We start from the raw sequence: 15,729 nt of genomic DNA, 5'->3' as shown, positions 1-15,729 counted from the left end.
GAACGTTTACGTAAATGGGAGGAATGTTGGGAAAAGGAATTCGAAGCCGAAGAGGAACGCAATAAAGCCGAGTGCTGCAAGAGCGACGGATTGTGTCTGAAACCGAGGACTCAATCGAACATCTGGATCAACGTGGTTCGGGATAGATCGATTCAAGAAATCCATATGGCTTTTAAGTAAGATATTGAATAAATTTCAAAGACGCATTTCAACAGTTCACAGGTCAAAGATATGAGCACTGAACTTATCTATGATTTTATGAGACTTTGAATTGTTGTTCAATATCGAATTGGATGCAACAATTTTAAAAAATTTTTCATCAATCCAAAGCAATAATAATTAATTTGCATAGACACGTTCCTGTCCCAAGACCCAAACCTCCACCGCTACCACCACCCCCGCCACCCGAAAAGAAAAGCGACGTGCAGAAAGTTCACAAACAGGCCGGTACAACGAAGAGGAAAAAGAAATAGGATACATATGCAGAGTAGTTGTATCTCTGTACGTCACCGTTCTTATTTCTCCCTCGTATTTCTTTAGACATTTCGCGTGTTTCTGTTTTGTTGAAACTCTTTGTAAAAATATATATCGGTCCACGGCGACGGCGAGGTCGTCGTCGTGACACGTTATTCTGGTCGTTCGAAGTGCATTCACCGAACTACCGAAATGGAAACGGTCTTGCAGCGAGAAACGATGCGCCATTAGAAGCCTCTATTCGTCTGAAAATTCGCATTCAAAATTCATTTTCAAACGTTACAAAGCAAATTTGATTAAATGCCCTTAGAATACCATATAATCCACCAGGGGGGTTGAACCGATAGAAGATAAAAATTTCATTGGAATGAAAAGCGAACAGACAAGGGTGGACTAAAGTCTGTTCATTGACATGTTCCCCGAAAGAAATGACGGTGCAGAAGTGTAAGGACGTTGCACGCGATGAGTTATTCCTGTCCTGTGGGAAAGAGCAGGGCCACGGTGCGGGGGAGGGAGAAGAAGAGATAGGTGATAAAAGGTGACGGAAGGGGGTGAATGGTGGGAAGAGGAGAGGGATCGAGGACGAGACTGCGCTTGCTCTGTCCTCTAGCACCCTCGGCAACCGCGAATACGACGGGGTTGTAAGCCGATATTGTCGGGCAGGCGCATTGGACGCTGCTGGCCAGGGGAAAAGGAAGATAACAATAAAAGTGAGCATACACGATCGCGATACACTAAACGCACGTTAACCTCGCGGCCTGGCTGGCTGGCTGGCTGTGGCTGCTCGCTCGTCGCCTCCGAAAATGTTGACCACAATGAGAGAGAACGTGAATCTTAAAGCGTTGTAAGCTAAGCACGGCGCGCGACGCGAAATAAAATAAAAAAAGGAATAAAGCAATCTCTGTTCGTTCGCCATCGACGACCGGCCCACAGATCGTCGCCCTCTGTGCGAGGATAATACCTCTCGGTGGTGGAAGGAACGATGAACAACTCGCCGCAGAATACGGAGGTGGCCGGGCAACAACAGCGGACCGGCGTTGAGAACAGCGACGAGGAGGAATGGAGTGGTGTCGTGGAATGTGTAATGTTATTACATCGACTCGTGTATCGAAAGAATGATTTTTATTTGCTGAAACAGCCTTCCTCGAGCAGTTTCTTGTTGCCCATTTCGAGTTGTTTTTCGTGGTCAAGGAAATTCTGTGGATTGCACAACGTGTGTTGAATCTTATTATCTGATTCTTAGTTTTTATTGTTATTGTTGTTGTTAATGTTGTTGTTGTTGTTGTTGTTTGCACTGAACAGATTTGTATCACACGAGTTTTCTTTTATTTATTTATCGCGCTTTGATAAATCCAAGATACTTGATAGCTTGATTGCTTATATTTCTATCTATTAGTCTTTTGAAATTTCTTTACTTTTGCCAAAGCATAGATTTATGCCCCATTTTCGTTCCGAGCATATTGTAGTAATGCACTCTTCCGTAGGCTGTTCTGGAGAGGTCAAAGTCAGAGCGGGTGACACGAGCGGATGAAGACAGACGTCGGCGTACCATCATCGTCGAAAAGAAGAACGGCACGTACGGTTTCACGTTACAGGTAAAGTGATCCATCCGTGTGCTTATACCTTTTCTTTTTTTGCACCACTGTATTAAGCCTCGAATTAATTTCGAATCGTACGATTAATTTGTCTGATATAAAATTACGCAGAGCTATGGAATACATTACAAAAGGGAGCAGGAAATCGAGATGGTCACCTACGTGGACTACGTAGAATACGACGGGCCAGCGTTCAAAGCCGGTATGCGCGAGGGTGACGTGATACTTTCGATAAACGGCCACGAAATGGACAGGGCCGATCATAAGACGTTAGTCAATTTCATAAAGAACTGTGATACTAGGATGCGAATGGTCGTGTCTTTCGAAGACTGCGTAAGAAAGGTGAGGGGAACCTTTGCAAACGCGATTGACAACCGGTTAACCGCGTAGCCGAAGCCTAATTGAACGCGACGGAACGACGTTTTCTTTCAGGTGGAATTGCATATGCGTTATATCGAATTACAACGTGCCCTCCAATCACGGCTCAGTGAATTGGAGAGACTTTGCGAAAGGGAACGGTCTATTCTTATGGGTCGATGGAAAACCCATTCACTGCCAGCACGCAAAAGAACGCCTAACAGTGTAATTACCAGCAATCCAAATCAACCATCACCGTCGTCCAGTTTCAATTCTTCCACGATTCAGTGTTGCAGACCGGCTACGTCCACGGAACATCTGTTGCTCTATAACGTGGTATATTCGAACCCCTTTGATGCTTCGTCCGATTCAGGTTAAGCTTGTTATACGACTGAACACGATTATCCACGTGTTTTCAGTTTGCCGATGGACGACCGTGCTTGGTTCCTCGCAACGCTGCCTGCTTAGTAGCGATAGGACCTCCTCGTTCTCGAAGCGACCATCATCATTTTTTGTCGAAGATGTCCAGCGAATCAGGGGTGACCACCTCGTCGCGGCACAGTTATCATCAAGCGAACGGGATGAACAGCACACCAGCCAAGTCGAAATTGCACAAATCTTGTCAGCAACAGCAGCAACAGTCGAATACGAGCGGTGATCCGAATCCTCTTCATCCCCCACCGCAAAACAGCCTATGCGTTGCTTGCATCTCCAGCGCAAATCGTCGTAGAGAACACTCGGATAGCGGTAGCTTAGACGCGTACGATTTAGCCAGTCCGTGCTGTGATCCGAATTGTGTACCCAGTCGTAGACGCAGAGAGAAACAGAGGAGGGCTAGAAACGAACAGAATCACCATCAACAGCAACAGCAACAGCAGCAACAATCACAGGTACAGCATCATCATGTGCAACGAGAACAATCGCAACAACAGCAACAACAACAACAACAACAACAACACGGTACGCACAATTGCTCGCGCACATCGGGACACAGTTTGCATTCCATTACCAGCAGCGACGTATCAACTGCCGCCGATAGCGTCGCTTCCTGCTCGACCAGCCTAAGTACGGACACGCTTTATTGGGATCCAAGTGTGCATCAACGACCACCACCGTGCCTTCAGTACGCCAAGCCAAAGTCCTGGGACAATCTGACTACAAAGGCGTTCGGAGGCTATGGCTTCGGATACGGTTATTTAGACACGGCTACCATAAAAACCCACAGCGCCGAGAGGCCCGGCAAAGGTGCACACGGTCGTGCCAAAACACCGACCGGTACCGTTCAGAGAAGAACGAGCAGTAGTACCACTTATTCTGGAAGTTCGAGCAGACATTTTCAACCGACTAAGTCTACCGAAAGTTTACTGATACCACCGCCGTATCAAAGCGAATTAGACGCCAGTTTAAGCTGCGAGTGCCTGGACGGACCAGCCCCACGGTGCATACCGATTATTCAAATGGAAAAGCACAATCGACAGGATGAGGGTAGCTATATTATTAATACGCACACTCAAGTTCGACATCGCCGGTCTAGCCATTCCGATGGGAAATTAAGGGCTCTAAATAATTCCGAAGTGACGCGGCTGTAAGTTACGTTTCTCCTTGAAAATTCATACCCTAAATAAAACGTAATTACAGTATCAGATTCCAGACGTGCGTCGGATCTATTTGCATTTAAACCTTTGTATTCAGCTTTATATCATGGCAATTAGTACTGTATTCGCCGAACAATTGAAGAATAGATCACCATTTTTGAAACTTTTTCGAACGTGTATAATATTGATTATGGTGTTTAGTTAATTGAATTATGTTAGATTAATAAATGACATTTTCTTTCTTCTTTTTTTTACTTAAGTTTCGGTACAATTTAGTACAAATATGTCGATGTTTTACGACACTTTTTTAAATCTTTATTAAATTTTTACGAATAGTTGATTATGTAATTAATCGAGAAATTATAAATTATGAGGAAACGTTAATAGTACAATTATCGTTATTATAAAAGGAATAAATTATCAAATGTATATTATTTCAATGTTAAAGTCATATAATCATCCCTTCATTCTTTGAAACAATGAGTTTATTCAAAAACACATTCGTTTCGACCTGGTCTTTTCATGTTCTTAAAAAATTTTTAAATCATACACAATGCCACATATAGGGTTATAAACTTCCTATAATTTTTCCCTGATACCAACCAGTCAATGAAATGTACTAGTAAATTTTACTAGGTGCTTCTCGATGCGCAATCTATGTAATATATAAGTTTATGCCTGTTTGCGTAATAACTTTACGACGGTTAAATTAGGTTATATTATGATTTAGTGTTTGATATTATTAACAAAATGTCACGGAAAAAACACAATGTGTCGTATATTAAACCAAACGAACCAAAATTTTTACGTGAATTAAAAGAACAAGTTGGATATAAAGAAGGACCCACAGTCGAGACAAAGGTATATTTTACTTTTTCGTTTTTTAATTGTTATTATAATGTGATTGCATTTTATTTTGTCTAAAATTTAGCAAGTACGTAATATTATTAGATTTACAATTAGATTTTGGAGTTATCAATCCTGTTTGTTACATACTCATACTTACTCTAATCAAATTATTAAGTATAATATAATTAGTGCTTGTTTATAACTAGCATAAACAACCATTTAAATGACTTCTTAAAATAGAGAGAAGTATTGCCAGTAGCTTCAGATAATGAAGATGAACGTGATGAAGAGAAACCTGTTGTGGTTGTATTAAATTCTGAACATTTAACTGAAGAAGAAGCAGAGGCATTTAAAAAAAAAAAAGAAGAAGGTATAATTTTACATAATTTCGGACACAAATTTTTTAATTTATTAAAAAATAATGTTCATATAAATATTGAATTGCAGAAGAAACTAATGCCCCAGCTGATCTATCTAAACGAATCATATTTAGGAAAAATAAATTAACAGAAACAGAATCAGAAACCATAGATAAGCCAGTGAAAAAGAAGATAAAGAAAAGAAAACAGGAAAAGACTGTGTTATCTTTTAATGATAATGATGAAGATTATCTTTAACACTATTTATATATTTAGAGTGTTTTTGCACACATGTTGTACATAATAGAAATTAATGTAAAGACTTTTTATGTATTTGAATTCATATTTAAATGAAGATATTATTTTTTATTTTTTAAACAACAATTTTTAAGATACTTGCATAAACATTAAAATTTTGTAATAAAAATATTTTAGAATAAATTGCAGCTGTAGTCTTAATTACATATATGAGAAGTAATTATATACTCAATGGTATGATAAAAGATACTTATAGATGATAAGGATGATATTATTCCACTTGGAATATTACAAGAATTAAATAATAATTTAAATATTAATGAAATTCGTAAAGATATCAAAGTAGTTTTTAGATGTTATTACTTAAATCACTCCAGGGGTGTATACCAAAGGATCCCATAGAAAAGGGCGGGGGCTTGTTAGTCAACCCTATTATTATACATTGTTGCAATTGCAGATTGTCCTTATTCTTGGGAGAGACTCTCATTGGATGTGCACGTGTACCTGGTCACGTGATTATATATAACAAACGCTACTGGTCGTTTAGTCCCTTTAACATTACTCGTACGTCATAAAATTTGCGGTCACGTGATTATCGTCGCCATCTTGGCAGTTTTCGACGACGAAGGTAAGGAGGATCCGTGACGTCGAACCCAAATAAACACAAAGTATGTGTGAATAATTTTGATATAAAAACGGTGTATATCAAGTGCCGAAGGAGTCGCGTGTGTTGTCGAATATTTATCAGTGCTTCGAACGGTCAGTGAATTTAAATAGCGCGGCATTTGCGATGTGTGTGTGTTTCGATTATTGGTCCTCGTTTGGGGGGATAATCGCGATCGGCTAGCGACCACCACGGCAGCTGTTCGACAGTTAAGCCAGCCCTTATGAAGAAATGGCGGCAGCTTTCTAAATTTTAATAAATCTAGTAGACACCACTGGTTTAGTTGTCGATCATAGAGAATAATATACTTTATAAAAACATGCCAGGGGACTTGGAATTGATTTGTTGAATTTTACAATTTGTACAGTTGTGATACCAAATAACACAATATAACCAGGGCCGTGACAGTCCTCTCAATCCCTTGCGCCTTCCCTATACTTTAAGTCCCGTTGTCTTGTTAAATGTTTATGAAATTTGCTTCAAACATTATGTTTGTATATCTTTTGATAATGTTTAGATAAAATAGATTACTATTGCCGTGTTGAGGTGACTCATTCATGATATATTGATGATTATTAAAACAAACTGTAGCGTAATTAAATTTTACACCTACAAATTATGTAAATTACTCGAATAAGCACACATTGAAAATTCCTCGTTATAAATTGAATTCATTATTATTATTTTTGTTACATTCGATGTTATAATTGGATTTCATCGTTTACAATTTATTTTAATTTGAAATTTATATTAAAGTATACCGTTTGGTTATCGAGTTATCTTGCATCATAATTTCGCCTACTTAAGCGTGTGGTCAGCAAATAAAGAATACAGTTCTAAGAAAAGTTTTACATATAAATTACAGAAATTACATTCGAGTTATTCTTATTCTTTTAAATAGAATGTGCTAATGTTTTTACACTTAGTTGTTCGGCCATGTTTTGTATGTAATGTGTTTCTCTATTTGAATATAATAACAGTATTAAAAAAAAAAGGAAAAAATGCATTTTTGAAAACTTATTAGCAAGTCTTATATGCTATGCTTTTTTAATAAGAAAACTACTAAAGATTCAATATCAGCGATACTAAATGCTATTATTACGTTGTATTTATTTTTGTAAAAATAGTAAGGAATGTTAATTATAAAGTAATTTTTATAAGAATTTAAATATAGAAATGATGCTAAAACTGTAACAGTTGAATAGCGAGAAGATGAAGTAGAAAGATTATGGAGATAGCTTTTCTTCCGTTTTGTGACTTCTTTTTTTTCTATTTTACTCTACTTAACCCTCATGAAAAGAACCCACGATTTTATGACGGCCCTGGGTATAACTTTTTAACGTTTCCAACGTAGCGCCTGCCCTCTGGTGCCTAATTTTCAGCGATGAATGTTCACTATTTACAGGTTTGTGAATAAATCGTGTACCGTGCATATAAGGACGATTCGTAGCTCCACCGCCACCGCTGAAGATTGCAGGTTGTGAAAATGTCGCGGTATCAGAAAATCGTTTAGGACAGCAAGCGGTCAGGTGCGTATACTTGTGCCTAGTGACAGGATACGGATGGAGTTCGTACGCGTTCCATTACCTCATCGAACTGCCGGGATTCGTGGATAGGGAGTTAAGTAGCACGAGACATGCCTCGGAACAAGCATACTGAATGGGATTCCTTTTATCTGAAGTCAACAGTGCCTTGAATTCTCTTTCATGTTTTCCAACTTCCAAACATTGTTACCATTATTTCGAACCTAGATACACGCTGGATAAAGCTAAACATTGCTGTAGGTTAAAGTATGCTCAGCATCTTCAGTAAGAATACTATGCCCTCCAGATTTATACAGAGATTTTATCTCTATTTTCATTTTCATCGATTTCACACTTGTTTTCACACAAACATTCGAATTGTCTTTGATAAGAGACCAAATGGTTATTACGAAAAATTCTCGTAGAACCTTGGATAAGAATACTGTGTTCGGGTGGATCAGATTTCTATAGATAATCTGACAAAATGGTCCGCGTTTATCTAGTTCCTTCTTCGTCACGTACATCAATCGGTATTACAATGTTTATCGGTTTTTGGTTTCTGTTGTTGTACAGACAAAAACGATTGAATATTTGTACAAAAAAGCCGTTTAAGTGCAGTATCGTCGTGGGAGATCAGTGTATCATGATCGGATTCGGTAGGTCATAGGGTTGTTCTGTAGGTGGTTAGTGTGTTGTCCGGCATGTAGTATAGAGTTCGGAAGGTTGTGCGCTCGCGCGTACACCCATGGATAGTAAGTTGATAGGACGTGTGTGAGTGATTGTATGCGTATTAATACGTGCATGTATCGTGTATGAAAGGCGAAAGTTCAATGTGTAAGTTGTAGGTATAGATGTAGTTTGGTAGGTTGTGAAGGTTGAGAGGAGAGGTACGGCGGAGGGCTGACTGACTGGCTGGCTGGCGCTCGGACGCGGTGGCTGGCGAGTGCAGGTGACTGACTGAGAGACGCTAACCATTCAAGCTACTTCACAGGACTTTACTCGTCCGATCATTTCTATCCACGGGTGACTCCCTGTCCCTTAATTAATTCTGTAACTGTGCGTGCCAAGAGCATTCGGACCAATTTGACGCATTTCGACAACGCGTCGACTGGAAATCAACGTATCACGAACTTTGTTGGTTATGGGAACAAGGAAATAGGAGTACGGAATTCGCAGCGCCATTTTGAAAAATTCGGCCCCGCTAAAAATTCCCTCCCTCTACCCGCCCTCGCGTTCACGTCGTCGATGTAATGAAACGCGTCGTCGCCACGAACCGCTTATTCCTGTGTTCTTATTAATTGTTTAGATCAACTAAACAGTGCTGGCCCCATGGAAGGCACATTGGAAGAACCCCCTGTTAAGGACTCATCTCAGGCCAGTCCTGATAAGGTTCTCAAAGGTATAGTTTATACTGCTTTGCTTTAAATGATCAAAGCAACTCATCTCATTCGTCCAATACATCTTAAGTGTTTATGCTATCATAAGTTGTTATTGAACAATAATACTGTTATTGCAGTTTTACTTTAATAGTGTACTGTATTGTATTTTATAACGCTCAATCAAATGTGTATGTACATTTTGAAGAAAACATGGCTTGTTTAAATTATGTATAAATGATTCTTATTTTGTAACAAACCTTTGTAAATATATATTTAACATCTTATTTTTGAATCATGTACTATTAATGTATAATTGTCATTAATATATAGATAATTACATATGTACATGTATAAGATATAACACCACAAGTACATACTTTATTAAGCTATCATTCAATAATGTGATTAATATTCTAAAAGTAGATTATGTAAGATATTACCAGTACTTTATTTATCAGTTTTGAATCTTTCAGTTTTATGATTTTATCTTTGTTATCTTATGTTTCATAATTTAATAATACATTTTAAATAATATCTTTATGAAAATATTTTTTTACATTTTTCAGATGTGATTCCAAATGGTGTTAATGGAAATTATAATGACAGAGAAGAATTTGATGATGCAAATATTAATGCATCTAAATTTGTGTCTAAAGAAATTAACAGTGCAGTAAAGGGGAATAGGGAGGCAAATGGAAAAGAAGATGACGAAGATGAACACAAAATGGATGTTGACATCGAAGAAAGGGATTTAGAATCTGAAGATAGTGAACAAAATGGGATAGCTGAAAGTAGAAGCAACAGGGGTGAAATGTCAGAGTCAGAAAATGACTCAAAAACATCTAAATCATCTGAGGGTGTCAGTGAGACGGACAATTTTAGTGAAGTGTCTAAGACTGAAGATAAGTGTAAAAACACATCTTGTGAGGCTATGGAAGTTGACGAACAAAGTAATAACTCAGATGTTGAATGTCTTGATGAAAGTGTAACAGAAATACACTCCGATAATGATGATGTGTTCACTATGAAAAATTCTGCTGTTAAGGATATTCAAAATTTATCGAGCAGTAGTGATATACAGATTAATGACAGTAATGAAATTGCTGACAGTAGTCTGGATACATCTGATGTGAAAATTTGTGAAGAAAATGGAAGTTGTGGTAGTCCTGATATCGAAGAGATAACGGATAGTGCAAAGAATGGTCATAATTCTTCGTCAGAACGTACTAATAAAGATCCTACAAAGCAGAGGAAGCCAAGGAAACAAATAGATCTTGGTAGCATTACACCGAGAAGAAGTTCGCGTAATATAAAAAGGACAAGTTATATAGAAAAAGAAATAGAAGAAGATGTAGATGATGATGGTTCGGATATAGAGGAAATTAAGCCAGAAGATCCTTTGGCTGGTATCGATAGTAAGGATAAAGAGAATTCTAAACTGAAATCACCAATTAAAAACAGTAAAACTACTATTGTGGTTAATGATACTAAACGGTTAGTAGAGATTGCAGCTGGTAGTAAATCCGTAAAAGGAGGGAAAAAAGAACCTACTTTAGTTATCATAGACACAAATTCCATTCTTTCTGGGCGTGGTGGTGTTCCTGTAAGTAGCAGTAAGCCTCATCATACTGCCTCCAGTACTAGTTCATTTTCTGTGGTTCCAATGGGTATGACAACACAAACAATGTATCCTAATATGAGAACAACAATTACACCTGTGCCCATGACATCAAAATCTGCACAGTTAAGTCCTAAAACAAGCAGTATGACTACTGTAACACCTACAGTAACACCTCCGATATTACCAACATTGACTGATGATATGTTTGTAGTAGAAGCACCATCTTTTATAGTACCATATGTATATGAAAAACCACCTCTTAAACCATTAAAAGAATTTGTCACAAAACTAGAAAAATGCTTAGAAGAAAAGGAGAAGGAAGAAAGAAATAATAGAATCATGGAAGAGAATAAAGAAGAATGTGATGACGACTCGTCGGATATAAGTCAGAAAAATAAAGACAAAGATGAAGAAAGTGAAAACGAAGGAAATTCTAAAAGCAAAGATGGGGAGGACAAAGGTGATAATTCGTTAGATTTAACCGAATCTGGATTTAGTAATATAAGTGACAAACAAGACATAAGGCAAGACGATAGGAATAAAGTATTGACTTATTTTGATTTACCATTGGGAAAATTTTTCATGCAAATTGGAGTAAATCTTGTACAAGAATACGTGCAAACCGATCTTTTACGGACTCAAAAGCGTAAACAAGGCAAAGGTAGCACATCGGCTGAAACTCAGTTAGCTATAAATTCACTCATTAAAAACCTAGAATTTAGTAAAGAAAATAATGAACCATTCCACTTAGAACTGAAAAAATGTGAATTCTGTAGTTTTAAAACAGAATCGACCTTAGTCATGCAACATCATTTAGAAACACCGCATATGCGCAATTACGTCTACAAGTGTAACTTCTGTCCAGTCGAAGTGCGTAGCCCTCACGATATATTATTCCATATGGAAGCAGAACATAATACTCGCGGAAGGTTGGAACGTGGTCCAGCTTTTCATCAATGTCCTAATTGTCCATTTGAGGATAATCAAAAAGGCAAATTAACACGACATATACTTGCTTGTACTAAAAAATTCAGACCAGAAAAAAACTTGGAACCAGCTGCCGATTGGGAACCTCCAGCAAAGATTCCAAGATTAAATAGAACAAGGCCTGTTGGACCTACTAACCCGAGTGCCCTTGCAATGGCAATGAGTGGTAAAGGGCCACAACCACTTTTACCAAAATTACTTCCTGCCCCTATCACAGGACGTGGAAGAGGACGAGCACCTATGCAGCCAAGATATCCAGATTTAAAAACGTTACGGCCGGGTGGTACGACGATGAGACAAGGTAAAGCTTTTGCTACTGAAAAATTAATAAAATACTAAATTCACGTATATTCGTTTCTTAAGTCCGATTATATAATACGCTGTATCGTTTCAGATAATGTTGCAGGAATGATGTATCGTCCAACATCTTCTGGTCTATTAGTCCCTACTTCATACCAATTTGGTAGCAACCAAATATTTCAGGTAATACTTTTTTTCACTGTTACATTTATTTCTGTGAAAATTAATAGAAAAATATCAAAATATTTTAATAGTAGAAAAATTATACATGTTCAGTGTTTTTTGAGTATCGTAATTTTTTTGCAAATTTATTGGCATTTAGGGCAATGATAATCGTGTAAAGTCATGCCCCACAAGTAATATGTTTGAATTGTAATTGTATAAGCACACATATGATATGCGTAGTGTATTCTTTGAAATCATTTGTAGGTGTACTAATATAAAGAAATGTATGAAAAGGAGTATTATTTGTTATTATGCCAAATTATTGTAAAAAATTGTACATTTTAAACAAAAAAAAGAAGGCTTAGTTACTATTCCCTTTGAGAAAATATTAATCTAAATTGTATACCTATTTTATTTAGTTAATTTTAAGTATTTTGTATTCTTCATTTTCATCAGTATTAATAAGTATATAGATAAAAAATACGGATTTACAAATAAAAATAAATAAAAATGTAAGAATTAGTACAAAAATATATGGGTGGTGGCAGGTGGTGGGTGGCTCTGGGACTGTCATGTCGGCTGTCTCGGGAGTGAGTAGCAGTAGCGGCGGCAGTTCCGGTCAACCCACACCCATTGCACTTGTACCCAACGTAATCGACTCTCTCTCTAGATTGTCCTCATCACAGGTAAATAAATGTTCGAATCTACCAGGAAGTTTAAATTGATTTTATATACAATTTGTGATCGCATGGATGATGTGTTCTATAGGTGTAAAAGGCTTTTATAACCAGTTCCTTAAACTTTATCATAATTCAAGCTATACACAATCGCTTATAGGATTTAACAATATGTTTAAGATTATAATTAAACATATCATTAGTGTGCAGTGCAACTAGTTCTGTAACTATTAATTTCAGTAATACATTTTGTTCCTTATAATAATTTGTATTGTCTAAGTCTGTGCCTAATTTTATCATTAAAACAACAATTGTTCTTATCTATGTAAGATTAAAGTTAATGACTAGTATTTAAGTTTATACTAAATATAAAAGGTTTGAAAGTAATCATATATATATATATATATATATATATATATATGTATCCAAATGTCTAGCAAAATTATTTTTAAAAAACTATTTATATACGTATTGTATAATCATTTAAATGGATAATTTTTAATATGATTTCAAACATTTGTTTATCAAATAATATAGTATTTAGTATCTTTGATGTACATGTTATTTAATTAATATATTAATACGATTTTACTTTATATTTTTCAGAATACAACAAGTCCCAAGAATCCCACAGCAAAGTTGTTAAGTCAGCCAAGTATATCTATTACTCCATTACCGCGTACAACATCTCAAACCTCCGTTCCTGGTTCAGGAACTTCGTCGAAGTCTGGGGGGAAAACTACATTTGTTATATGCGAGATCTGCGATGGTTATATTAAGGTAAATTATGTATCTTATTTAAGAAAAACCATTGTAACTTGTAATTTATATCTTTTATCTGTAATATAAAAGTATATTTTTTCCAGGATTTAGAACAACTACGTAATCATATGCAATGGATCCACAAAGTAAAAATACATCCAAAGATGATTTATAATAGACCTCCACTGAATTGCCAAAAATGTCAGTTTCGGTTTTTCACAGATCAGGTACATATACTATTTTTAAGTAATGAATATGTATTATCGTACACTAATAAAAATGTATATAAAATAATAGTTCTAAACAAGCATATCTTTTTTTCCATAAAATTTGTTGTCAAGAGTATAAATATATTCAGTCGTGTCTTAATGGTAATTCTTTTTTTGTTTCATTTTTTTCTGTATAACTTTATGTTCGATTGTTTGTTGTATAAATGTTATAATGATGTGTTGTTTCTGTGATAGGGTCTAGAAAGACATTTACTTGGATCTCATGGATTGGTTACATCTAGTATGCAAGAAGCAGCAAACAAAGGAAAAGATGCAGGTCGCTGTCCCGCTTGCGGCAGAGTAAGTTTATTTTCTTTACTTTGTGTAATATATGTTGTTATAATACATATGACACGTTGGGAATTATAAGTATAAACAGAGTGATACTTGAGGGTTGTGGATCTTGATTTTTAGGTATATCAGTGGAAATTACTAAATCATGTCGCGCGAGATCACGGAATGACACTAAAACCAGCGCATCTATCTTATAAATGTACAGTTTGCACTGCCACATTTGGAATGTATAAGCAATTTGAAAACCATGTTTATTCGGCACATAGTGTCGTTGCTAAAAGAGTGATGGATAAGAAGAATACACCTTCGTCTCCATCGTCCAGATCCAATGATTCCCTTCTGAAACCGTTGAAGATAAATGATGAAATTACAATTATTCCACAACCAGCAAAACCTACAACCAGATCGGGTACATCTCAAGGCAGAGGAAAATAGCAATGATCAGCCGAGTGATACATGTGTCTTGTCTTACTGAATTTCACGTAATTTTGTGGTACTCCATATGGTCGTTGTATTATACAATGACTGACGTGCCGTGTACATGTGTATGCATATTATGCTTAAGACGCAATTACAACACATAAATCTTACAACTCTTGGCAAAAAAAACTAGTTGATTGCGTAACAATATTCCATCAATGATTATACCGATATATTTATTTAAGAATTTTTATTGTTGTTATCAGACATAGATAAAATAGACTGTAAAAATATTAAAGGGTGGCCTTCAGTCTAATTCCTTGGTTAATCCTAGAGCTGCATATTCCTGACCTACATGCCTATGAAAACCTACAAATATAAAGTATATTTACATTTTATGCGAAACTCACATGTCATATTGCGAAATCACTCTTAAATAGTAAATTCACTATAATATAAATTCATTTTCTAAAACAAATATATTTGAATTAATTCTATTTTGTTATTAACGCTAATACAACTAAGTAGGGCAAAAACTGTCCTCACTATCCATATATTCGATGTGTCTGCGCGTTGCGAAGCAATTTCTGAATATACCAAGTAACAAATAATACTAATTAACGAGAGTGCCCTAGACTGTCTCGCGATGTTTTTTGGTATGTAATAGGTATCAAGAATTTTTTCTCACTTTTTTCTATCACATGTATACTTCTCTTTTTTTTTCTAATTTCGCCATCGTATTTTTAAGCGACGAATGTGAAACTTATAATTCACTGCTTAAACTTGTAACATTTACTGAAGTTATGTGTATGAAATAAGTTGTGACATCAGAAACTTTTTCAAAGTTGTAAATTGTGTTACTGCTATAAGTTGAAATCTTTCGTCGCAAACATTGTAATAAGACAATTAAGTTTTATTTTCGTGCTCTTAATATAAAGAAAAATGTACATTAACATAGAGTATAATATAAAGGATTATATCAATAAAATAGGATGGCACACACATGTGTATACATTTTTTCTGTTAAAACGATGAATTTATCATGGAATACCGAACTTACTAGCACACATCGCGATATTTAAATAAATATATATATATTTATGTATGTATATATATAATATCTAACAAAAAATATTATATATATAAATATGTAAAATTATTCTAGTATAGCGATAGTGTGG

The 15,729-nt window shown here is 36.1% G+C and overlaps 3 protein-coding genes across 16 annotated transcripts; all 3 read left to right on the top strand.

Annotated features, from left to right (window-relative positions):
- Positions 1-33: 33 nt before the first annotated feature.
- Positions 34-4,146, top strand: LOC117600533 (short spindle 6). Of its 6 annotated transcripts, XM_034316154.2 has the most exons (6): positions 34-176; positions 353-501; positions 1,959-2,069; positions 2,181-2,411; positions 2,502-2,762; positions 2,846-4,146. In XM_034316154.2, the coding sequence occupies exons 2-6, from the start codon at positions 481-483 to the stop codon at positions 4,013-4,015; spliced, it is 1,794 nt and encodes a 597-aa protein (XP_034172045.2). In that variant the 5' UTR covers positions 34-176; positions 353-480; the 3' UTR covers positions 4,016-4,146. The 6 variants fall into 6 exon arrangements, with proteins under 6 accessions (XP_034172045.2, XP_034172063.2, XP_076546140.1 ...); XM_034316172.2 differs by lacking the exons at positions 34-176; positions 353-501 and adding an exon at positions 1,023-1,184; XM_076690025.1 differs by lacking the exons at positions 34-176; positions 353-501 and adding an exon at positions 1,191-1,555 and having other exon boundaries at positions 2,502-2,759.
- A 331-nt stretch (positions 4,147-4,477) lies between these two features.
- Positions 4,478-5,682, top strand: LOC117600623 (uncharacterized). The gene is made up of 3 exons (XM_034316277.2): positions 4,478-4,882; positions 5,111-5,240; positions 5,318-5,682. The coding sequence occupies exons 1-3, from the start codon at positions 4,772-4,774 to the stop codon at positions 5,485-5,487; spliced, it is 411 nt and encodes a 136-aa protein (XP_034172168.2). The 5' UTR covers positions 4,478-4,771; the 3' UTR covers positions 5,488-5,682.
- A 426-nt stretch (positions 5,683-6,108) lies between these two features.
- MEP-1 (zinc finger protein MEP-1) lies at positions 6,109-15,276 on the top strand. Of its 9 annotated transcripts, none has more exons than XM_034316078.2 (10): positions 6,109-6,246; positions 7,557-7,680; positions 8,981-9,073; positions 9,620-11,962; positions 12,056-12,144; positions 12,675-12,812; positions 13,410-13,583; positions 13,670-13,792; positions 14,030-14,134; positions 14,249-15,276. In XM_034316078.2, exons 3-10 carry the CDS (start codon positions 9,004-9,006, stop codon positions 14,561-14,563), a joined length of 3,357 nt encoding a protein of 1,118 aa, XP_034171969.2. In that variant the 5' UTR covers positions 6,109-6,246; positions 7,557-7,680; positions 8,981-9,003; the 3' UTR covers positions 14,564-15,276. The 9 variants fall into 9 exon arrangements, with proteins under 9 accessions (XP_034171969.2, XP_034171987.2, XP_034171960.2 ...); XM_034316069.2 differs by lacking the exon at positions 6,109-6,246 and adding an exon at positions 6,256-6,512; XM_034316096.2 differs by lacking the exon at positions 7,557-7,680 and having other exon boundaries at positions 6,165-6,246.
- Positions 15,277-15,729: the final 453 nt, after the last annotated feature.

Source organism: Osmia lignaria, chromosome 9, assembly GCF_051020975.1.
Source record: "Osmia lignaria lignaria isolate PbOS001 chromosome 9, iyOsmLign1, whole genome shotgun sequence".
Lineage (NCBI taxonomy): Eukaryota > Metazoa > Arthropoda > Insecta > Hymenoptera > Megachilidae > Osmia > Osmia lignaria.
This window is presented reverse-complemented; position numbering and strand designations above follow the sequence as displayed.

Excerpts from the sequence above, each read along its gene's own strand:
- LOC117600533 (XM_034316127.2), top strand. The coding sequence starts at position 1,457 with ATGAACAACTCGCCGCAGAATACGGAGGTGGCCGGGCAACAACAGCGG. Across the intron at positions 2,070-2,180 it reads CGTACGGTTTCACGTTACAG|AGCTATGGAATACATTACAA; the intron begins GTAAAGTGATCC and ends AAAATTACGCAG. Across the intron at positions 2,412-2,501 it reads TCGAAGACTGCGTAAGAAAG|GTGGAATTGCATATGCGTTA; the intron begins GTGAGGGGAACC and ends GTTTTCTTTCAG.
- LOC117600623 (XM_034316277.2), top strand. The coding sequence starts at position 4,772 with ATGTCACGGAAAAAACACAATGTGTCGTATATTAAACCAAACGAACCA. Across the intron at positions 4,883-5,110 it reads GACCCACAGTCGAGACAAAG|AGAGAAGTATTGCCAGTAGC; the intron begins GTATATTTTACT and ends TTCTTAAAATAG. Across the intron at positions 5,241-5,317 it reads TAAAAAAAAAAAAGAAGAAG|AAGAAACTAATGCCCCAGCT; the intron begins GTATAATTTTAC and ends ATTGAATTGCAG.
- MEP-1 (XM_034316044.2), top strand. The coding sequence starts at position 8,159 with ATGGTCCGCGTTTATCTAGTTCCTTCTTCGTCACGTACATCAATCGGT. Across the intron at positions 8,331-8,980 it reads GTGTATCATGATCGGATTCG|ATCAACTAAACAGTGCTGGC; the intron begins GTAGGTCATAGG and ends TTAATTGTTTAG. Across the intron at positions 11,963-12,055 it reads TGGTACGACGATGAGACAAG|ATAATGTTGCAGGAATGATG; the intron begins GTAAAGCTTTTG and ends GTATCGTTTCAG.